A 24,709-nucleotide genomic window follows, 5' to 3' on the forward strand; every position below is an offset into this window, starting at 1 on the left:
CGGCTGTAACGGCCGATACGGGGCTGTAACAGCCGTTACGGCCCATATCATAACGGTAACGGTGGTGGCCGTTACGGCCACCGTTACCATTTCCGAACACCTTGGTCAAAGCTTGAAGGGATTCCTCACCTTCGCCTAACTTGAAACCCTAGCTGAAATTCTCAAGGAAGATGGCATCTATATAAACCACGGAATGCACACAAGCCTAGGAAGAAGGGTCCCATATGATGGACGGCTTGGATGAATGGGGGTGTCCCTAGGTGGACATCCCTCTCTCTCTCTCTCTCTGTCTCTCCTTCTCTCTTTCTCTCTCCTATGGGCATGGGGAGTGGTGTCTGTGCGTGGGTACGCTCCCTTGTTATAAGGTAGTGGGCGTGAAGTGTGTGCTTCAGACTTGGATTGGGTTTCCAATTTTTCTCATTTCTAGTGATCTTTCTTTAAATCTAACTTGTTCATGGTATCGGGGTTGTTGAATAGAGTTGGGATATATGATTTTCTTGGTGATCTAAAATGTAGATTAGCCAATCTTGAAAAGTGGCCTAGCGAGTGCAAAAACGAACTTGATTTCAATTAATGGTCCACGCTTGATGATCAAGGCTCAAATTTAAGGGAAATATGTAGTCATGATAGGTAAACAATTGGGCATATTTTGGTTGTTGATAGATGGTGGAAAAGATTTAAATATGAAATCTCACTTATTGCATCAAAAGGAAGGATCTGCCTTTTTTGGCAGTCGTCATTCAGTGGTGTGGGATCATAGATAGGGGTCCAAATTTTGTATGATCTCATAGTCATATAAGGCCAAGGTGTGTTCCAAATTTGAGTTACGATTGACGGTGGGAAGTAGGTAAATCAGAAGTTCTAGATTTGGAAATAGTTGGTAAGCCTAAAACAGCCAACTCCTAACTTGGCGCTTAAAGAAAGGCTTATCAAGGTGGGGTTTTTACATCTCACATTCAGTTTATATGATAGGCAATCCAAGTCATTCACATGATGAGAAATATTCGCCCACAACTACCCACGAACTTTCTTCACTCAATGGTCACTATGATTTGTCAATTGGGTCACATCTACTATGATCTAAGGGCTGAAATTCGACGTATACTATTAATTTATGTTAGATAAGCATGATATAAAATTTCACATTGATCGGATCATGGGAACCATAAGATCTCAAATCGAGAGTCTAAGTTAAGGGCGTTTATATACAAATTTCTGATTTAATAAATTTATGAAATCTAATGCTTCTACAGACTTTTAGGCACAATTTTAAACAATTCTTACAAAAGAACTCATATCAAATTCATTACAGATAAAGAGTCATTCACCAAACATGTTAAAATTCACGTTAATTAATGAAAAATACACATAATAAGCTATGGGCTGAAACGGTAACATCTGAGTTGTTACAGATCCACACAAGCTTCAACAAACAGCAGACAAACTTGTCCTTGACAGACCCAAACAAGTTTCAACAAGCAGTAGATAAGGCCTGATTAGGACAGTATTAACCTAGCTAAACAAGACGAAGACGAACCCAACCTAGAAAAGTTGTCCGGGCTTGAACTTTTTTTGCTACCAAACAGGCCCTTCGTCTCCATGGGTGAATGCTACCACTGGCCCCCGCAATCGCATTGGAAGAATATCCCTCAATGATGGCAATGAGAAGGTTTAGGCATGACACCAGTCTGATCACATTAAGGAGAAAAACAGCTTCAGCCATATTTGAATCAGTGATACTGATCAGGCTAAGAAATTTTGCCACAAAGACCCCCTTGTAATCTCGCGCTATACCACCAAACCCGCTGGCCATAGATTCCTTAAGGAGCAACCATCAAAATTAGCTTTATACGTACCTGAATTTAGAGGCAACCATCCTACTCCACTTCTTGGGGCCAGCCCACACACCAAGATCTCACAATGGTAAGTTTTATTATATTTTTTATTGTTTTATATATTTTTACTCTTTTTTGTGGCCTCATAATGCCACGAATGGCCGTTATAACCCATTATAATGCCTCACTAAGGAATTTGAAAGAGAAAGAACAAAGTCAAGAGTCATGACGGCTGTTATAACCATTATAATGGTCAGTAGAAGTAATGGAAAATGGTCATTATGCAGCTGTAATGTCATTATGAAAATCTTGATAGTTGAGCATTTCGTAGTATCAAGAAAATTGCTAGTTGTTTCTACATATCAATGCATCTGTCTTTGCAATTCACAGTGCTCAGAATGGCTGGTGCTTTACTGGTGTGATAAAGAGAAACCAAATGTACCAAACAAGAATTGTCAAGAAAACATACCATCTATATTCTGGAAGGGGAGAATTAGCAGCAAAATTCAGATGAACAATGAAATGGTAAAAGTATATGTTTTCATCCTACCTATAAAGTTCAACTCGCGAGCCTCCAAACTGCAGCTCAGAAGGAAGTGGAACACCCATGGCAGTAAAGTTGGTTCCAATGCCACAACCATCACAAGGAGGTGCATTTACCCACCTACAATCAGTAATATAAGAAGAAAAGATGCATGGTGATTTTTATTCAATTAAGGTGCTAAAGTGAAAGACGAAAATCAACATTTAATACAGTGAAAAAGCATTACCCAATATGTCAAACATAAAATGATATCAACATAAAACAATACAAATAAATTGTTAGGATTGAAACAATACTATAGGACTTCTCATGGAAGGGAATGGAGTAGGTCATAAAATTTCACCTTTTAATTTGGAAGCGTGAAAGGGAGTATTGGAATTGGCACACTACAGGGGGGGGAATCTTCTTTGTAAGTGATCATGGCAGTTCTGTAGCAAACATGGGGCATTATGGAGAAATTTCACTGCGAATAAGTATAATGAAAAGAATAGTGGTTGGATTCTAGGTGTAATTAGAGGGAGTTTGTTCATTCATTTGGAAGGCCATTCCCCAATTTGGAGACGTTTCTTGAGTTGAGGGGGAAATCTTTTTGGAAGTCAATGACGTTCAAGGTCAAAAACAGGGAGGCGATTAATATCTGTGAGGGCATTCACACTTGATTTGGTGAAAACTAATTGGAGCAAAGATCTCCACATTTGTACTCACTCCGCACTAGGAACATCCTTAACTATCATTGCTCCGAAATCATTGGGGGTGGGGAGTGATATGGAGGAATAAATCCTCTTGACTTGGATATGTTAAAGGAGTGGGATCTTTCTCCTAAAATAATAATATTGATGAAAGGATTCAGGCTGCCTCTTCTAGGGCACATTCCTAGCCAAGAAATTCTTCCATGCACTTTACCCAGCTACCAGTTTAGTCCCCCCTTGTGCCATGGTGTGGGGAGCTCCCCTTGAGTAGAAGCCTTTTGTTGGACAACTTCCACAGATGAGACCCTTATGCGTGACAATCAACAAAAGACAATAGCGAAGTTGGATCAATCCATAAGTTGAGAATTTATCCATAAGTTGGATCAATGCTATATTCAATGAGCGGGGGGGGGGGCGGGTGGAGGGGGGCGCGAGCCGGACTGTCGGGTGGTTGAAATGCACTCAGATGGCTGATGCAGGTCTGTGCAGATAGTAATCTTTTTTCTTTAATAAAATATCATATGACAATCATTATTACTAAATTAGTTCGCTGACTGTCCTGTATCTGAAGATAGATCTCAAATTTCAAGTTTTCCCCTCAATACTGATGATAGGAACAACCAAGGGTTGACAATTTTGTCCAGTAGCACAAGTAGAATAAAATAAAAAGTGACAACATAGTACAAGTAAATGTTGTATTGTGTATTTCTGTAAGGAACATGATTGTAGTCATGTGCATTTTTCCATCAGAAGCAACCTTACTAAACATTTTCTTATTGATAACTTATTTAACAAATTTTATAATGGAAGACACAGTAATGAATTAAACCTGAATGACTGTTTGAACCAGAAAAGCAATTGCAGCAAGAAGGCATGATCTTGCTCTTGCTTTGAAGGTCTGAAGTTCCCCTCCTAATAAAAAAACATTGAAATAGATTTAACTTCTTTGGTTACTGAAGCGCTTATAAAAAGAAATTCTAGAGTAACCATTTGTATCTTCAGGAAAACCAGGTTAATTCCATCAACCTAAATCAGTTTTAAGCAACATGCAAACCCATAATCATGAAATAACATTAAATCAAGTAAAAAGATACGTATATAACAATTAAAAATTCAAGTGCTAATCAAAACATTTACCTTAGAAAACAACGCTCATAGAACCATAGTTAGCATCAATGTTCGAAATATCGGCATCGCACCCTTAGGATACAGAGACGTATCGGTTACCGCATGAGATATATCGTTTATATTGGGTAATTTATCGCACTTTTTGGGAAACATGGAGAAACATTGCGAAAATGGTTGAATTTTTCAATGAAACTTCAGGGATTGTTAAAAAAGACCTTAATACACATTTTTAAATCATAACATATCAAAAAAAAAAAGGTGCACATAATAATTTTCCTTTGTATAGGGTCCTAAGCTATGCGATGTTTGGCTGAACTAATGCGACTATATTTAAATTGAATGCATGACATTTATAAATGTATCAAAGCCATGTGTGAAAACAAAACCAATTCATTGAAAAGCAAAAGAAGAAGTAAAAATTGAGAAATATACATATCAATGATGTGGACTAGCTGTGGCCTAGACCCACATAGAGTTGTGCAGTGGCTCATAATCATCGTCTCTATCTCGATGGGGCTGGGAATAGTATTGCTCCTCCACAAATCAACAATATTGTGCTCGAGTCATAGTAGAGTGCTACCAATCAAAATACTCTCTGACATAACGTTGGTACTCATCCTCTCCGAACTAAACCAATACGCCCATCCGTGAATACTGCGTAATCATCACAGTCTATGATTGATATGGATTTGGGAATGGCACATATGAAGCTCCTAGGTATGCATATTGCTGGCCATACTCATACTACTACTCATATCCTTGCCCCTATACAAAAGTGAACTCCCATAGTTGAAAAACGATGTGTCGTAACTGCTGGAGTCACTCGTCGCATATCCACTAGGTCCATATCCATACCCATACTGTGGCATAGAACTCGAGACGAGAACCATGGTCAGGGTCCTGGGTGGCATGATCAAAATCCTCATCCACAGTGAAAGGACTAAGAGGCCTCTAATCCTGACTCCCACCATTGCCACCACCATGCATGTTACCATCATCACTACTGTCATCGTTGTCATCATCACCCTCATCGTTGTCATCACCATCACCAGACCCACCCCTCGTATCACTCTCTGACTCTGTCTCCATGTCAGACAATGTTTCCCCACCACGTGTCCCGCATGATAGTGACTGTCGCGAGCTGCCCTCCAGACTCCTCGTCAATGGGTCGAATGCCTCATCAGGAGACATCTGCTACTCCACATGTGCATCAACATCAATCTCTTGTGTCACTACCTCCACCGCAACATGTGGCTCTGGTCGCCCATCCAAAGCATCTAAGTCATCTAACCTAACCCACTAGTAAATTGGATCCTCATTCTCAACATATGCATGTTGCCCGACTGCCATCAGGTCCAATGGATCTTCCTGTGCTTTTCTTCTTCCTTCGGCACGGAGCAGCCTCTCTCATAGCTTCATATTGTAGTAAGAATACAATAGCTCCTGAAGACTCTCATACCCTAGTCTCTTGCACTTATTTATGTGCACAAGGGAGAATGTACTCCAATTCCTTTCACAGGGTGTAAAACCTCGCAATTAATCTCATACATGTACCACCATTCGCATGCGTATCATAAAATTCTTTCATTAGTTTTAGATTTTCCAAAATAATATGAAATTTAAGCTTACCGCAATAACTCACATGCCATCATGGTGTTCCTTGACTTCACTGCAAGGGGCACACAAACAATCTAACCAAGTTGCGGAATCTAACAATCTGTTGATAGGATATAGCAGCGAGGGTAAGTATGGAATCGTTGAGATGAAGATAAGGAGAAAATAATTGCGAAACAAATTTACCTCACTACCGAATGTGCCTTTCCCCGTACAATCGGAGAATAAGTAATTGTACACCTCTGTAAAGCCCTCTTTAATGAATTGTCTTTGTAAAGATTCCGGCTGTAGTCGTATCTGAGATTTAGGAAATACATTGAAAATCAACATTTACACATCAGTACAGTCGTTGTTTATTATTGCACGTAGAAAAAAATTCATACAAGTACTTACCAGCCTAATGTAGTAGGTGAGAAAGCGTCTTTTCCGAATGGTTGTCTATCACTGCATGCACCCATTTATTTGCATTGGGGGCTTTAGCCTTGATAGCCTCTTTCATCAGCTGTATGGACAGATACAACGACCCCATCGACGGATTTGTTTCATTGTCCACCATCCTCAACACGACATAAATGGGCTCTAGAATACTCATTACATTATGCACGCGATCCTAGAACGTATTTGTCAACACCAGCTCCTCGATTCTCCAGGGTACTCTCTTCACCCTCTTTTTCCATTCTTCATAGTCGTGAGATGCGAAAAGCTCTCGTAACCCTTGTTTGTGTTTGAGGATGCTATTTAATGCGATATAATTTGTGGCGAATCACGTTGCTTCGGGGCGCACTATATCCCCACCACACCTCTCACACATCGCGGCTAATAACCATGTTTGGTTGTATATGAAGTTTGTGATTAGTTGTGCGTCAGTAATAACGATCTTCACCGACGGCTTATCCCCAATCGCCTCCAACATGAGATCAATGCAATGGATTGCGCAAGGGGTCCAATACATATGATACTTGTCCTGAATATCATTCCTCGCCTTGAAAAATTCACTCCCATTGTCTGTAACAAACTGCACAATATTTCTCTTCCCAACATCGTGCATAACATTGTGCATTAGTTTGTAAATGTAGTTCACATATTTGATCTTATTACTCACATCTTCAAACTTTAGGAACACCGCCTGTTCCCTGCATTAGACTATAAAATTTATCACCGACATCTTTGTCAGTCCAGTCCAACTGTCACACATGACAGTGCAGTTGTACATCTCCCATGACTGCTTATATGAATCCATGTATGTCTTTATCTCTCTGCATATTCATCATCCAAATATTTCCCCATTATCTCAAAGAACGTAGGCGGCTGCACGCCCTCGCCCCCACGTTGCACTTCACTTATCATATTCTTGAGGTAAGAGCTTGTTGCGGCATTCATGGAGATTTGATCGTAGATTTTTTATATTAAAAAAAAAAAAAAAAAAAAAAAAAAACACACACTTTGCTATAAACTTTCCAACTTTCCTCCTCACATTCCCTCCACTAAATATGTCCTTTAATTTCTTTTGTGCCCCTTTTGCCTCTTTGTACATTATAAAAGAACGAGGCCTTCACCCACCAAAACCTCTCTTGGACATCATATTTTCTAGCAATCCCCTTCCTCGACAACCACCCTACTTCCACCCCGAATCTCCATAACCATTTATCAAGCAAGGCAAGACATCTGCTCCAATTTACTAATCCCTGCACACCCTTTCCGATATGGCTTGCACATGTCATCCCACCTGAGATGATGAACTTTTCTTCACTTCAGCACCTTGCCAAAGAAATCGCATCTCAGCCCATCCCACCTCTCCAAGACTATGTTGGGCACTTGAACAAGGAGATGAAGTAGATTGAAAGATTTGACAAATGTACGTAAACAATATACATAATAGTTTTTCACGAGGATAAAACAATGCGTTGTCAAACAAAATTATACTCCAAAATCCCTCTCCAATCACAGTCTCTGCACCAAATTTGTTTGGTGTGAAACAACTCATGTGGAGTTGTTAACGAATATAGATGTATATTTTATATAAAGTATACTACAGAGGGAGGCTATGTGGTGGGTGATGAAGAGGAACAAGGTCCCAAGTGGATATATGGACATCATCAGAAACAAGCATAAGATGCAATTACAAGAGTGAGAACAATTAACCTCACACACTTAAAATTGACATTTTGCAAACAGTTCAAACAATTAGCAAGTCTATAGATGCTCCCACAGGCCAGTGTTAACCATTTTCTTCATGGCGTTTCTCAATAATTCGTAGTTCCACTTGTGTGGTATTCTCATACCAACCATAGCTTCCTAGATATGTTCTCAGGACTTTGGGAGGTCCAAACAATCTGCACATTGTTTTCATGTCTAACTGGTCACCTTTTTTTCCCAACAAAGCTCTAAGCATAAGAACATCCACGTCACATGCAACAACACAAACTTTATACATTTGTCATTGTGTATGCATATACATATTCAACAATTAGGCCATAATGCCTTACGTGTAATCTGTGTGTGTCATATTATCAGTGCTGGGGAACTCATAGTTCTTGTGGGAACACATCTCATTTCGTCAAATTACCATATTCATGGGGGTTGAGGTTGCAAAAGCTAGGTTTCTAAAGGCTTTTCTAATAAAATTTAAATACGTGTCCTGTTATGTCACCAAAACTTCCACAGATATGTTCAATAGCATGATCCATCTCTCTACTGGTTTCTCAAACATTAATATGCAACTAACCTGTAATGAGCTTGACAGCTTAATTGGAATCTGGCCAGAAACTCAAAACACCTATCAAGTAAGAGGAGATCTACAATGCTCAACTGAAAAACCAACGTTTCCGTCAGAGAAGCATCCTATAAAGGTGACCCACACCTTTCAATGATCCAGACTGTTCATCTGGTGGGCAACGTCATTGATAGGCGATGCTTCAACAAAATTGCCCCGTTCAGCAAATCTTGGTCATCCGTCTGCAAATGAATGGTTTAACAAAATACAACTAGCATCTTATATGCGACTAGAATAGGTCCAGTGATTGGATTATGATATTGTTTAGAAAATATTTTTGGACCACAAACCCATTCATGGAGAGGCCCTCTAGAGGTACACTGTTTCCTGTGACGTTGGACGCATCTACACAGTGTTGCCTTTTAAAAAACAGTGCTACATCTGGTGCCTTCTCATCCTCGCCTTCTTCTGGGAAATCTGGAGAGAACGCAATGCTCGAGTTTTTCAGAGCTCCATCTCCCCTCCTTCCAGAATTTTGGCTCTCATCTCTCGAGATATCATGGAGTGGTCCTCTTGCCTCCTGATCTCAGAAGCCCACGCCCTCCCCCATTAGTGTTGGGGGGTTATCTATTCGCAGTTCCAGTTGGGTTATGCCCTGTTTCGAGTTGTATAGTTAGTCTAGGTTTTTCTTTTCTGTTTTGTTTGTTTTTGTTTCCTACTTGGTGTTTGTTTTTGTTTGTTTTCTGTCTTTTCTGTTTTTGTTCTTGTTCTGTTTTTGCCTCTGGGCGCCCTGATAAAGTTTTGCAAGCTTTAAAAAAAAAAAAAAAACAGCAGTGATCAGGACTTCACAGAATTGTATAATACCACCTAAATTCAATAGTAAAACATGGCAACTCTTTTCTTTTCTGTTTCAAACAACTTGAATACTCACCTTGGCCAAAGAAACCAATGCCTTCTCCTCCAATTCATCAACAGGAACCGTCTTGTGGGCAGCCTCTTGCCGAGCTGAATCTTCATACTACATTAACACACAATTCTTACAAACAAACACTTGATTGACCCTCTCTAGAATAAGATTCCACCCAAAATTAAAATCAAAAAATAAAAAACAGATCTTGATTTTTACCAAGAGAACTTGCTTCACATAAGGCCTAATCCTCTTCTCAAACTCCTCCCGGTCTTCACCAGCACGGAATTGCTGAAAGAAGAGTGCCTCCTCTTCCGCCTGCCAGAAGAATGACAACACAGAAATCAGGCCTGTCCAACCAGTGGGCCCCAAGGTGTCTCACCCACTACTGTGAAAATTCAAAAACAATTTTGATGCAAGAGAGGGCACGCCGAATCCACAGTGTGACCTCCCACGGCGAGGAATCCAAATCCAGCAAACAGCTCTAGCATGAACCGTTGGAAGTCTCAAAGATTGGGCAATTTGCGAGCGTCTCAAGCGTCGATCAAACTCAATCCCAACAAAAGCAAGAGAAGGGAAATCTCTCTCTCTCTCTCTCTCTCTCTCTCTCTCTCTCTCTCTCTCTCTCTCTAGTTAGAAGAATCAAATTTCATTTCAAAATTCCAAAAAGCCCTTTACAATCTCTCAAACATAGCATTTCTAGAACAACCCTGACCATAACTAACCTCTAACTAATCTTGGTGATTAGCATACTAATCATAGTCAACCCTTAATTAATTAAAACTAACTCGAATAACCTTATAACCTCTCAAGTAAAAACTAACAAAGAAAAGAAAATTACCAAAATAACACCACAAAAGCTCAAATTTGCAAAGATCCCAAAATCCCACCAAAGAAGAGATGACCATGTGTGGCACTTCTCAGTTTGCATACTCCACTTGATCTCTGCATGGATTCCACTCCCAAGGGGCTCTTTTGAGTTCATCTCAGTTTCGGCCGAGCCAAAAAGAGCCCCTTGGGAGTGAATGAGTTCATCTCAGTTTCGGTGAGCCAACGATTTGCTATACTTTCATCCGCTCATGCTGCATACTCCACTTGACAGTGGAGTCCAGGATCTTCAAACAAAGGGCAGATGTCATCCACTGCTTCCCCTTAAAAATCGTAGCATTAAATTCTAGCCACATTCCACGGCACTGCCTTGAGTGTTAAGGCCCATATAATTCTTCCTCTTGGTCCCCAGGCTTCACTCTTCCACCCGACAATGAGCTAATCAACAGACTGCAGAATGATCCATGCAATTTTGAGTTTAGCCAGGATGCAGCTCACACTTCTTTAGCATATTTACAGTGTAGAAACAAGTGAGGGAGCAATTCTTCCATTGAACAGCGCATTGCACACCACTTGGGATCATGATTTCGCACCTTTGTAGGTGGTTGACTGTAGTATTGTCCAAGCATACCAGCCACGAGAATGCTTTTACTTTTTGGTGGGGCTCCCCCTGACCATACAGCTGAAGACCTTTCGCAAGGCATGGTCTGATCAGATTGCAACTCCTCCGTCATAGATGACACTGAGTAGCATGCACTCCTCCAGGGCCCAAAAATGACTATCTTCACCCATGCACTTCAAATGTTGCCCTTCCTGTGAGAATATATGAGTTGTCATGGGTTATCATTAATTGTAATATACTATGTATAGAGAAGCTCTAAATAGGCTTCCTTGTATAGACTCATAGAATGGTTATTTAAACCCAACTTTGGGTTGAAGCAAGACAGAAAAACCCAAGGAGAATTCTCCAAATTCTTGAGTTATCTTGGTATCAAAGAACATTTGAACCTGCCGCACCTACATCATCCAGTCATCGTAGTTCACTGTCATTCCCGACATCATCGTCGTCACAACTCCTCCATTGATTCCAGTAGCCCAAACCTGCCGCACAAACGGCCACATCCAGAATTGATCTAGATTCTTCTTCATCAATGGCCGATCTCCAGATCCAGAGAATATGCCCCCTCCTTTGTCGTTGATACACACATCATCATCGTCAAGTTCTACATGTCCCATGTCTTCCAACAGCAGCCATTGTTGTTGGGCGTCCTCCAGATCCGGCGCTCGTCTCTGCCCAAAACCTCAACCATTTCCATTAGATTGCAAAACCTGATCTCAATCTCCATTGCCCGACCCTCTTCTCCAAGCAACCCGCACCAACGACGCCTCCAGACTGCAAAACCCATCTTCTTTTCTCTTTTGTTTCATGCATGCTGCATCTTCTAGCCTGATTCGACAAATCCCACTGAAAATCGCAGCACCTTCTCTATTAATCTAGCGCCTCTCCATTGAAACCCATCTCTAACTCAGCACCTTCGTCTTCACATCTGGATCCATTGCAGCCTTGCCCTGATAGATCTCTTTGCCATTCTTGCTGCTAATTGATCTGAATCCTTAGCCAACCCTAAGCCCTGTCACGCTACACCATAGTTGACGAACAATCTGGGTTAATTCCCACAAGCCTCTTGAAATATGAGATCTGTTGAACCCATCAAGTCGATTATTCTCCACTGTCATCATCTCCATCAACGACAGCAGCACTACCTCTGCTCGCCAGATCTGGTCCTGCACCCATCTCTACATCACCAGAAATCAACGGTACATTTCTTCTCCATGGTTTTTTTATGGCATCCATGAATCCCTCCGATAAGATCGAACATCCATGTTAGATTGGATGGGAAAAAATTTTCCCTGTGCCAGTTTCAATTCGAGCATTTTCTAGCAGGAAAGAGCCTCTACGGCTATGTGGATGGTTCTATGGGCAAACCAAATGATGAAAAGGAATTCCTACCTTGGACCACCACTAATTCGAAGGTGGTCACATGGATCTTTAACAGTGTTGAGAGCAACATTGCAATTAACCTCACATCATTCAAGACAGCATCCGAAATATGGGCTTACTTGAAAATGTGTTATCAACAATCAAATCATGCCCGTCGCTATCAAGTAGAGTATGAGCTGTCAAAATTAGAACAAGGAGCTCTGAATATACAAGATTTCTATTCTAAACTTACCTCCCTTCGAGTTGAGATTCAACTTATGGATCCAATTATTCCCGTTGCGGCAGTAGAGACGGTGAAGATACTTCACGACACAAGTAAATTGATGCAATTTCTATATAAACTCCGTCCGGAGTTTAAGCCAACCCGAGCCGCTCTGATGAACCAGCCTCAACTTCCATCTCTTGAGGCAGGTCTATCTGATTTGATGGCAGAAGAGACGTTTGAAAACCCTTGCTTCCATGAGAGAGGTTCCTGATGTTACCCTCATTACTCGCAATTTTTTAGAAAAGTCACGAGACATGTCGAAAGTTAAATGTTTTGAGTGTAATAGATTTGGTCATGTGGCCACTCGTTGTCCCAACAAGAAAGCAACTCTGAGATCCTTTGGACCAAGTACTCTGTTTTGTTGATACTGCAAACAAGGACATGATATAGCAAATTGCCCAACTCGCCCTCCTCTACCCCCCATTACCAACGACGTGGACGTACATTTTTGGCTTCCTTTATTGAGAAGCCTGACTCATCATCTATGGCCCTATCGATGCAGCCTAATCTACTTTCTCCCGAACAAATTCAGCAAATCCTCTAAGCGATGGGTTCTTCAGGTTCGATAGACAATATTGATCCTAGAAATCTTTGATATATTGACTCAGGGGCATCTAATCATATGGTTGGTGACCTTTCTTGTCTGACTGATTGTGTACCATATAGAGGAGTAGGTTCCATCTACACAGTGGATGGAAACCATTTATCTATCTCTCATATTGAGTCCTTGAAAGTCTTACCTTCATCATCTCACAATTTCTTCCTTCGCAAAGTGTTTTATGTTCCTAAATTATCTGCCAACTTGATTTTGGTTGCTCAACTAGTGAAAAATAACTATTTTGTTTTGTTTTCTCGGTCTAGTTGCTTCATACAGGATTTGGAAACAAGGAAGCTGATTGAGAAGGGCCATAAGAGAGGACGGTTGTTCACTTTGGAGTTCAATCCATGAGTTGTCTCATCGCGTTGTTTTTTTCTTCCATCTTCTCATGATATTTCTTTTGCTAATAAATGCTGAAAACTTTGGCATAGCCGTTTAGGGCATCCAAATTCTAAAAACATGTTTTTCTTATTTAGATCTGGTCTTTTGAATGATAAAATAAATATTAGTCTCATTTCCATTGATATAAACTGTGTTAGTTGCAAAGTGTGTAAATCTACTGCATTGCCATTTTCATTGAGTAACTCTCGTACTCAGAATCTGTTTGATCTCGTTCATACTGATGTTTGGGGTCCATCTCCCATCATAGCTCCTGGTGGTTCGTTGTATTACATCATCTTTGTGGATGACTTTTCAAGGCACACTTGGATTTATTTCATGAAGCACAAGTCTGAAGCATTCTCATGTTACACACATTTTTCATCATATGTGGAGATCCGATTTGCAAAGAAAATTAAAGTTTTACGATCTGACTCTGAGGGAGAGTACATCTCTTCTGAGTTTGAGACTTTTCTAAGTTCGAATGGTACTATACATCAGCGAACGTGTCCTCACAAACCGGAGCATAATGGAGTAGCAGAACGCAAGAATCGGCACATTATTGAGGTTGTAACCACCATGATGGAATGTGCACGTGTCCCAAAATTTCTTTGGGCTGAAGCAAAATCAACAGTTATGTATCTGATCAATCAATTACCTTCCAGTGTTTTGGCCAACCGAAAAACTCCCACGTTCTTCCGTCATGATAAAGATCTAGATTATAGCCGGTTAAGAGTGTTTGGATGCATTGTTTTTGTTCATCTTCCAGAACGAGAACAGGATAAACTTAGCCCTAGGGCAGCTAAATGTGTATTTCTTGGATATGGGGGACATCAAAAAGGATATCGTTGTTATGATCCATATGCTCATCATGTTCGTGTGTCTACACATGTCACATTCTTTGAATATTTACTATAATATAAAGTTGTGCATGCATCTCCATCAGTTACCGTTGTTCCATCTTCCATTTCTAATGTCCTCTTTTAAAGAAAATCATTATATGTTTCCTTCTTCCTCTCCTCCTTTGCAGGTCTACCAATATCGTATGAAGCCTATCTTTCTTGGGTCCTCTCCCACAGCTGCTCCTGCTTCCAATCGGGTGTCCTCTTCTCCTATAGCGCAGGTAACTATCCCGCATTCCATTGAGATCCAATTACGTCGTTCTAGTTGTCCGTTTGTTCCTTCCTGTCGATTAAATCTTTTTGTCTTTCATCATGCCTTGTTTTCTATATTAAATTCTTTGGTTGTCCCCACTTTTATTCTCAGGCATATACACAACCGTGATGAGTAAAGTCCATGGATGATGTAATTCAGGCACTCGAGGAGAATACTACTTGGACACTGGTTACATTACCTGAGAGGAAGCAAGTGATAGGCAGCAAATGGGTATATACTGTGAAATTAAAATCTAATGGGAGCTTAGATCGATAGAAAGCTCGGCTAGTGGCCTAGGGCTATAAACGAGCATGGAGTTGATTATGATAAGACATTCACTCCAGTGGGAAAATTGAAAATAGTCCGTTCCTTGATCGCTATAAGTTCTTCTAAAGGTTGGCAACTCAGTCAACTCGTTGTCGAGGATGCTTTCCTCCATGGAAATCTCAAAGAAAAAGTTTACTTGAAGCAACCTCCCAGTTATAAGTACAAGGATCCATGCTTAGTTTGCAAGCTATCTAAAGCTTTATATGGGCTCAAACTAGCACCAAGAGCATGGTTTGACAAATTTCATGGAGTGTTAACCACAGTGAGCTATTCTCAAAGCCAATATAACTCATCACTGTTTATTCTCAAGTCTGATTCAGGTCTTGTTGCTTTATTGGTCTATGCTGATGATATTCTCATCACAGGCAGTGACGTTCAAGGAATTGCCGATCTCAAATCATTACTTCATTCCTCATTTCATATGAAGGATATGGGGTTATTAACGGAAGTACACCTGTGATTTGATCAAGTAACCAAACCTTACAGATAACAAGACCCATGAGACTCCTCTGGAATTAAATATCAAGTATAGGAAAGATGATGGAGACCTTCTCTCAAATGTTACATCCTATATACAGCTGGTGGGGAGCTTAGTCTATCTCACTATGTCTCATCCTAATATCTTATATGCAGTTCATGTTGTCAGCCAGTTTGTTGAAGCACCTTGCACATTGCATATGACGGCAATTTATCGCATTATTCGATACCTTCAAGGTACCCTCAATCAGGCGCTTCTCTTTCCATCATCGTATGATATACAATTATCTGCTTACTCTGACACAGAATGGGCAGGTTTTCCTATTTTACGGCGTTCCACTACTAGCCATTGTGTTTTCTTGGGACAATCATTGGTTAGTTGGAAGTGTAAGAAGCAAACCACGGTATCTAAATCCAGCACAGAAGCCGAATATCGTGCAATAGCAGAGGCATGTAGTGAAATTACTTAGTTCCAAGGATTGTTAACAGATCTTGGGATTCATTTGTCTTTGCCGATTCCATTATATGCTGACAACCTCAATACTATTCAGTTGGCTTCCAATCCAGTATTTCACGAGAGCGCTAAACAAATTGAAGTTGACTGGCACTTTGTGAGAGAAAAATACACAGCTGGAATCATTTCTCTTCCTCATGTGACATCAGAGCTACAACTTCCTGATTTATTTACCAAAACTATGACCTCATCCCGTCATAGGTTTCTCCGTGGTAAACTGATGTTGGTTCATTATCCTACATCAGTTTAAGTCGGGGTGTGAGAATATTGTGTATATGAGTTGTCATGGGTTATCTTGTAATATACTATGTATATAGAAGCTCTAAATAGGCTTCCTTGTATAGACTTGTAGAGTAGTTATTTAAACCCAACATTGGGTTGAAGCAAGACAGAAAAACTCAAGGAGAATTCTCCAAATTCTTGAGTTATCACTTCCATACCACATGAATCTTTCATCCGCCTTCTGGTTAATGGAAGTGATTAAACACCTGGGGTATAATGAAATTGTGTATAGAAATGCAAACTGTATCTTGTTTATACGTAGAGATCTTCCGCTTGTTTATACACAACAATCAATAGACAATGACAGGGGCTGTTGGAATCATGGCCAACCCCACCATTTCTTTGATCGCTAAGATACGCGGTGAGTTGGGTGATACACTCTACTTGCCATTGTATTTTTTGGAGCACAATGTGGGTCACATCAATGCCTTAATTTGCCGTCGTAGGGACTCGATCTCCTTGTCTTTTACTTCAAGTTTGTATCTTCCATGGCCTAGAACTCCGGACACGAAAGAAATGTATTATCGATAAGCTTGGCATGATAGATTGTGTTGAGTGAGATTTTTTGTGGGACATATTTCATTTGGGGTTTTGAGATAGGTGTGATTCAATCGGATCATTGCATAAGGCTATTAAATGGAAATTGAGAGGAAACAGATGGTAGGAGTTCATCATGGTTGTTATAGGTGTCTTCATACAGTTGTGGTTAGGTAGAGAACAGTCAAAATAGGAATGGTGTGGTAACGATTTGCAAGGGAAAGTAAACAAAAACGAGGAGGGATGATGATACTATGAACGAGCAAGAAAACGTTATGACAGTTCAAATGACTCTTCCAACAAGCAAGAAGCAGATATGGCAATTCATCGAGACTTGTGGACAAAATTTGTGGTGCTCTCTCTATGCCAATCTCGATGAGATTTAGTTATCCATTGAAAAGCCCACAAGCGAACATAGCACTAACACCACTTGATGCATGAGGAGGAGAGCTGAATCCACGGTGCGGCGTCACATGGGGAGGAATCTGAATACAGTGAGCGGCTCTAGCATGGACCATCGAAAACCTCAAAGATCGAGATCCACAAGCGTCTTGAGCATCGATCGAACTCAATCTCAACAAGAATCTCTCTCTCTCTCTCTCTCTCTCTCTCTCTCTCTCTCTCTCTCTAAGAGAAGAGAAGCAATTTTCATTTCAAAATTCCAAGAAGCATTGTACAATCTCTCAAGCATAATAACTAACTTGGTGATAAGTATGCTAATCACAACCAACCCTCAACTAATAAATACTAACTCTAACAACATTATAACCTCTCAACTAAAAACAAACCAAAAAAAGGAAACCATCATAACCCAACAAAAGCTCCCACAAGATAAGTGGGGCCCACATGGACTGAATAAAGTATTGAGTTGGAGTGTCCCATCCAATGTACACTTAGTATACATGTATGTTAATTGTGGCCCTACAAATCCTTGGTTCTTTGAGCATAGACTATGGAGCATAGCATTCATTTCACACTGACTAAATGATCGTAACCAGCTGAATTCGCCATTGAATTCTGACACCGTACCATCCATTTGACGGACCTGTTTCATAGTTAGCCACATTCAATCAGCACAGACTTCGGGTTATGCTCCATCATCTATGATCCGGACAATATGGATTGACGTGCATGTATGTCATGCCATGCATATTGTAGAAGAGACACTATGAACTAGAAAATGAGAGGTCGAGTTCTATATTGCTAACTGAATCGGGAAGTTCCCTACCGTGCAAGGAATTTGTACACATGGAACCCATGGTTTCATAATCCATGCCAACAAGACATCCGATGGAAAAAAAAAGACCAAATAACGGGTGGCTAGGATCTTTAAATTCAGGAGATTTTTTTATTGTAGCCGATCCACAATGGGGACCATCAGACCAATGGCTTGAATAACCCAACCACGGGCCCCAGAAAACAGGGAAGCTCCATTTTAGGTACTTAGCATCAGGAAACAGACTGAACTATGACAGTGGTCTTCGCTAAGGACGCATTTGGTTGCACCAAATCTCATAAACAATCATCGTATCTCGACCAATCTAAGGGGTCATTTGGATGCCTATAAAATCCCTAGTCGGTTTACAAGTAAACACTTTACAGGTAGTTGTTGGGATGTTAATATTTGTCTATAAATTGTTTACAAGTTGTAAAAACTTTACAGGTAAAGTCTTTACACCTGAAAACACATTTTACGTAGCAGAACATGATAGTTGATACATGCACATGTTGTGTGGGCCTACCGAAATGTGCACAGTACATCCAATCTTCCATCATGTACATCCAATCTCAACCCACATGTGCCAAATGTGCTAATCTTGACAACGTAAGGTGTCTTGGCTCCATTTTGAGGCAAGACTATTCCCCGCGGATGCACGCAATCACCCGCAACCATGTGCATTGGATGATGCTAGGGAGGGGTGTCGAACCCACTCCTGAGGGAGAAAATCCACGGTGTTGGCCACTCGCCCAAACCCTGTCAAGTAGAGAAAAAAAAAAATGTTTTGCCCTTCCACAAATTTGAAATTAGATCCTCCAGGATCTAGGAAAATCTTGCTAAGAAACATACAAGCAAAACAATATTTCCTTTCCTATAGTTTCCTGTAGGGTTTTCCACGAAACACTATTTCCTTTCCTATGCTTTCCATGAATCCAAACGGGCCCTTAAGAGAAATCAAACAGTAGGTAGATTAATGAAAATTACTTAAATTAATTATGAAAACCTTTTTTGGAAAATTGTACCAGGATGTAAATACCATAATAACTGGGAAATAGTTTGTAAGATCGTAAATATAAATATCCAACCCCCACGACATGTCCAAACACAGCCCTGGAAAATCAATTTCGAAAAATAAGATGTCTTACCTGCAAGGTCCGAGCCAATTCTTCATCGGATTTCAGTAAGTCAGCAGCATCAGATGAACTAGCAGCCGCTGCTTCTTCTTCTTCTACTTCTTGGCCGTCATGGCCGATGGATACCAAACGGAGTTTCTCAGCAACTGAATCGAGCTCAGAATCCGTGCTAATGAGGACATTCTTCTCTCCAAAGATCTTTCAGCAGTAAATGGTTACTAGATAAGCATACGAAATTCAAGGTGAGGGAGAGGCAGAGGGAGAGGGAGAGGGAGAGGGAGAGAAGGAGAGAGACCTTTTGTTCGTCGGGAGGGATTAAAGTGAGAGAAAAGAGCTGGAATTTGAGTACCTGCGAGAAGCGAAAATTTGAGAAGATTATAGAAATTTGTGTGTGAGAGAGAAAGAGAGACGCACGTCGAGGCCGTCTTCGGTGTCGTAGTCGACATGGAAGAGAGACTGATTGTGGTGAACGAGGAACTTGCGAGCTACCATCTTCTTGGGTGGTTTTCAAGCGACGGGTTTTTTTTTTCCGGTTGGGCCGGGGATTTTGCTCTTCTAGGAGGGAGGAATGTCTTGCTGTCGCGGGTTTCTCGGATTCTATGCAATCGCAGCCTCGTCTTCCTTCTCTTTTACTTTTCTTTGTTTTCTTTGAGGAATGATCAGTGCACTGGCGAGCACCATAATTTGTAGTGCTCCTTGTTGCACAGCGACATGCGATTAGTTTGATCTATCAATCTAGAACGTTCAATTAGTCTAGCCCACCTAACTACAGCCCACGTTAAAGGTAAAGTCATTAAGTTGTAATCTCATAACAAGTAATCTGATGAAAGGTGTAAAGTGTTCACATGTGGTTCTGCTTGGCTTTAAATTGTAATCTAATTACAGCAAAATAGTTGTATACGCTTGATTAACTTGAAATCTATTTATAGCCGATATGTAGCAATTGACTCACATCGGAGCTTAGAGTGGTAAATCTTTTAAAAATAATTAAAGAAAATATTAAAAAAAATTATCTAAGATAGATAATTAGGATAAGTCCAAATCAATGAAAAATGTGGCTGATTTTCAAAGTAAAAAAATTATTTGGTGGGTCACAAAAATGAGCCCAATAATTCAAACACAGCACTTGGTTTGACAACTTCTCAATATATGAGAAGTTTCAATCCTAGTAACAGTGACGGAGAGAGATGGAAAGGTTTGTCTTCTTTTTCTTCTTCTCTAGATTCTTCTTTCGTTTTGAATCATTCTAGCTGACAACTTCTCAATATATGAGAAGTTTCAATCCTAGTAACAGTGACGGAGAGAGATGGAAAGGTTTGTCTTCTTTTTCTTCTTCTCTAGATTCTTCTTTCGTTTTGAATCATTCTAGCTGTTGATGATCCATAACTCTTCCTGCTTTAAATTTTTTCAAAAATTATAGTTGTTGCCTGAAATCCCTTTACCTGTAATCTAAAAAATGAGAATTTCTCATGTTTCAAATTACAGCTAAAAGCTATAATCAGATTACAGCTTGCAATTTGATTACAGACAGATATACACATCCAAACGGCCCCTGTAATCTGATTACCTCTAAACAAATTCATGCTTAAACATTTTACAGGCATTCAAACGAACCTTATTAGTGGTTGGATGGTTTCGACCACCCAAACTAGGTAAGTTATATTTGATCAACAATCTAAACCATACGATAAGGTAGGGTTTCGTGCGTTACTTTCCCTGCAGAGCATTGTACTATATTTCTGACAATCCCCATTACAGCCAATAAGAGAGCAGCATGTGGCATTGCACGAAAAGTAGGAGGAGAATGAAAATATCTTCATGCTACTTAAGCACTTTTTATGGAATCCTAGCTGCCAGAGGATTAGTACTACACATCATTGGACTACCGACAAAAGCAATGCGGTCGATGTGTGGCCGATAAACGAGTAGCGACCTAGAAAAGAAAAGTTTGGTTGAGAGAAAAAGAACAGTCGAGAAGAAGAAGGATCTAGAGGACTCCTCGACTACCGTAACCACTGGAGTATTGATAGAAATATCTAAAATAATAAGATATGCAGTAGAAATCTATAAATGGGAGAATAAAAAGATAACAAAAAAATAAATAAAAACAACAACCAAGCGAAATTTATCTTTATCTCAGTTATCTTAGGAGTAGCGGTAATTCTTAGTTCTTAGTTGTAATCCAAGTCTATGCTAATACATTGGACTTCCTTATCCAATATCAAGCAGTTCTTTCAAGAGATGTATTCTTGCAGTCACTCCCAATGACTGATTGTGAGTTTTTCCTATTGTTAAATTGCCTTGGTATTCTAAAAAGTCATTTCTTATAAAAGGCAAAGCACAACCCATCTTTGGAGGAGGAATCCCACCTTTCGACAATTGCCTAATCATTACAAAATTCTATGAGTAGCTGAGTAAGCGACCGATCTTCTCAGATCCGGTGATATACATTCACATCGGATGTATCTGCTTATTTCAGCGCTTGGGGTCAAAAGCTAATTCTGTTTGAATCAAGTCACTTTATCAATCCTGGCACGCCCACACACATACTCAATTGACATAAAACAAACTAGAACATTCGGCACACCCAATGGGATATTAGAAATAACTAATTGGTTGTTAGAAAATTCCATTTTTTGTATCGATTTGTGCAAAAAATAAACAATTTTGACATTTTCAGCGAGAATTTGATTGCAAGAATACTTATCGGTGTAGTAATTCTAAGAAATCATAAGTTAGAGAGGTGGTTGTAATGCTTCTGCAGCTGTAAGACCCGTGTCCTAATCCGTACTGTTCCGTTAGCTTCCGCGGTCCTTCCGGTCAAATTTCGGCAACCTTCGCACCGTATTCGGTGTTTGCTCACGATCCTAAGCCAGGTCCCGCGCACCGACGTCGGCTTGATCCGAAAGTTATATCATAGCGACCGCGTCGTCGCCGCGGTTCCAACGCCGTGACTTGCGCACCGAACCGATACCCAGGCAAGAAGATGCCGATCAGCGTTTATTCCGAAGAAACACCGCGCGTTGTGGATTTCGAGGGAATCTCTACAATTAGTCCCATCAATCAACCATTAAAGCATCCCATACCTTAAGTACAACAACCCATTTCCACCTTTTTCAAAAGTCTACCCTCTTTCCACCTCACCACTCTTCTTTTTCCCATTTTCAACATCAACCATACCCCTTTTACAATTTTTTCAACCCAAACCATCCCCCATCACTCCATCACCCATCTCTCTCTCTCTCTCTCTCTCTCTCTCTCTCCCTTACAAGTCTCTCTCTCATTTCAAACTCTCCCATAGCAAGTCCCATACGTATGAGTCCCCTATGGTGAGAAAATGGCATTTGTGAGGCTCCCTTTCCCACCCCTTCATCTCTCATCTCAACCATCTATTTCCCATCTTCCTCCATCAAAGAGAAGCACAAGGAGCTAAGGAAGCCAAGGGAGCAAGAAGATCAAGTGGTGGGTGCCTTGATAGGGTAGATTTTCACATTCTTAAGATGGGCCAAGTGAGACCAACCGATCAATGGTTGGATCTCACTTTAGACCCTAAGATGTGGCCGATGGCCCATTTGGATCATCATGATCATTCCATGATGGGGCCATTCATGTTTATTTCTTTGTATGCTTAGGGTCATCTAGACCATCCATTTTAGTGGAGAAAGGATTTCCACCGTTGGATTTCAATTCCATGGACCCCACGTGTAATGGGACCCACTTGATGTATGATTTAATGCAAGGGAGGGCCCATAGTGCCGGGGGTCTCTCCATCACGCGGTTTCACTCTCTATCTCTCTCCCTTTTTATTTTATTTTTATTTTATTTTATTTTATTTTATTTTGTTGTATGATGAAGAGGTTGTGTGGCCCACTTGAATGGACCCCACCATAGGGTATGTATTCCATCCAACTCACCTACGAGTGGGGCCCACTTTGTGTGTAGTATACACACCATCCTCCATGAGGTGGCCCACATAAGCAAGGCCCACCTCTAGTGTATTTGCAGAGTCCAGCGTCCAGGGACGCTGGACGTTACATGGGAAATGCAAATATTAGCTAGGTTTGGGGTGGTCCACTTATGTAGGCCCCACCTTGATGTATGTATTAAATCCACACCATCCATTCCTGTCTCAAGCCACTTTTAGACGTTGAGCCCAAAGATGGGACCGATCAGATTTTCAGGCGGGCCATAACATGGCAAACAGTGAGTTTACCATTGAAATGTCCCATATTGTTTTTATCCACCGAAACAGGCCCAATATTGGGCTTGTTTTGTTTGTCGGGGGCCATGGAGGGCCATTGGACGGGGCGGATTATCTGGATATGGACCCCACCTGCGAAAACCATGGAAAAACACCCAAAAATCATGCTGCTGTGTCAGACGGCAGCAGGCAGCGCTGCCTGCGCCAGCGTCCGGGCGGACGGACGTGCGTCCAACCACCCACGGCCGTGGCTGTGGGCCCCACCTTGATGTTTGTACACCATCTAAACCGTTCATAGGGTGGGCCACCCCCTGAAGTGGGCCCACCCCAAAAATCAGCCAGATCCAAGACTCAGGTGGCCCACACCGTAAGAAACAGTGGGATTAGACCTCTACCTTTGAAATCTTTTTGGGGTCCACAGAAGTTTTGGATCAGGGTGAAATTTGTTTTCACACTTCATCTAGGCCCATGGGACCTTATCAGCGGGTTGGATGGCATAGAAACAATATGGTGGGCCCCACATGAAGCCCACGGTGATGTAAGTGTTTTATCTCCACCGTCCGCCTGGACGGTGGAGCCCACTGTGGTGAGTGTGCGTGCGTGTGTGGGTGGGTGTATGTGTGGGTGCGTGTGTGTGCTGGTGTGTGTATATATATTTATATATAATATTATATTATATATAATATTATATGTTATATGTATATATATAATATTATATTATATATAATATTATATGTTACATATATAAATATATATATGTATATATATATTATATTATATATAATTTATTGATGGTGGGAGGCCCACCTCAGTACTTGTGGCCCATGGTTGAGGCCCACTTTGATGTATATATAGAGCCCATGGGTCAAGGCCCATTTAATGTATTAGAGGCCCATGGGTCGAGGCCCATTAAGATGTAATGTGGCTAATGGGTTGAGGCCCATTTGATGCACGTATGGGGCCCAACTGGCGAGGCCCATTTGATATATATAAGGCCCATGTGAGTAGGCCCATTTGATGCATATATGGGACCCAACTGTCGAGGCCCATTTGACACATGGAAGGCCCATAAGATTAGGCCCATTTGATACGTTCTAAAGCCCACAGTTTATAGTCCATTGCAATGCACATAAGGCCCATTGGCGCGGCCCAATGATGTGGCCCACTTGAAGAATACAAGGCCCATATGATATGGCCCATTTGACGTATTTAAGGCCTAATGGGACGTGCCTAAGGTCCATTGCAATGTACAATCCCAACATGATTTATGTAATGATGTTTACGTCAGGGCTATGCCTTGGGAGCAATGGTGGTTTGACGTCCACATTGCAAGTATAGTGTGGTTAAATGTCTGCATTATGAC

General features: G+C 40.9%; 1 protein-coding gene across 2 annotated transcripts in view; it reads right to left on the reverse strand.

The window, feature by feature from the left end:
• The window catches only part of LOC131221162 (peptide-N(4)-(N-acetyl-beta-glucosaminyl)asparagine amidase), a 69,730-nt gene extending 49,914 nt beyond the window's left edge, over positions 1 to 19,816 (reverse strand). The window contains exons 1-7 of one of the 2 annotated variants that reach the window (XM_058216326.1): positions 19,560 to 19,816; positions 19,441 to 19,494; positions 19,158 to 19,343; positions 9,650 to 9,748; positions 9,455 to 9,541; positions 3,898 to 3,980; positions 2,386 to 2,499 (exon numbers count right to left, since the gene is read on the reverse strand). In XM_058216326.1, the coding sequence (XP_058072309.1) occupies positions 2,386 to 2,499; positions 3,898 to 3,980; positions 9,455 to 9,541; positions 9,650 to 9,748; positions 19,158 to 19,343; positions 19,441 to 19,494; positions 19,560 to 19,637 (701 nt within the window). In that variant the 5' untranslated portion in view covers positions 19,638 to 19,816. The remainder of the gene's footprint in view (positions 1 to 2,385; positions 2,500 to 3,897; positions 3,981 to 9,454; positions 9,542 to 9,649; positions 9,749 to 19,157; positions 19,344 to 19,440; positions 19,495 to 19,559) is intronic. The other variant, XM_058216325.1, reaches the window with a different exon arrangement.
• Positions 19,817 to 24,709: the final 4,893 nt, after the last annotated feature.

The sequence above is a fragment of the Magnolia sinica genome, chromosome 12, assembly GCF_029962835.1.
Source record: "Magnolia sinica isolate HGM2019 chromosome 12, MsV1, whole genome shotgun sequence".
In the NCBI taxonomy this organism is placed as follows: Eukaryota; Viridiplantae; Streptophyta; class Magnoliopsida; order Magnoliales; family Magnoliaceae; genus Magnolia; species Magnolia sinica.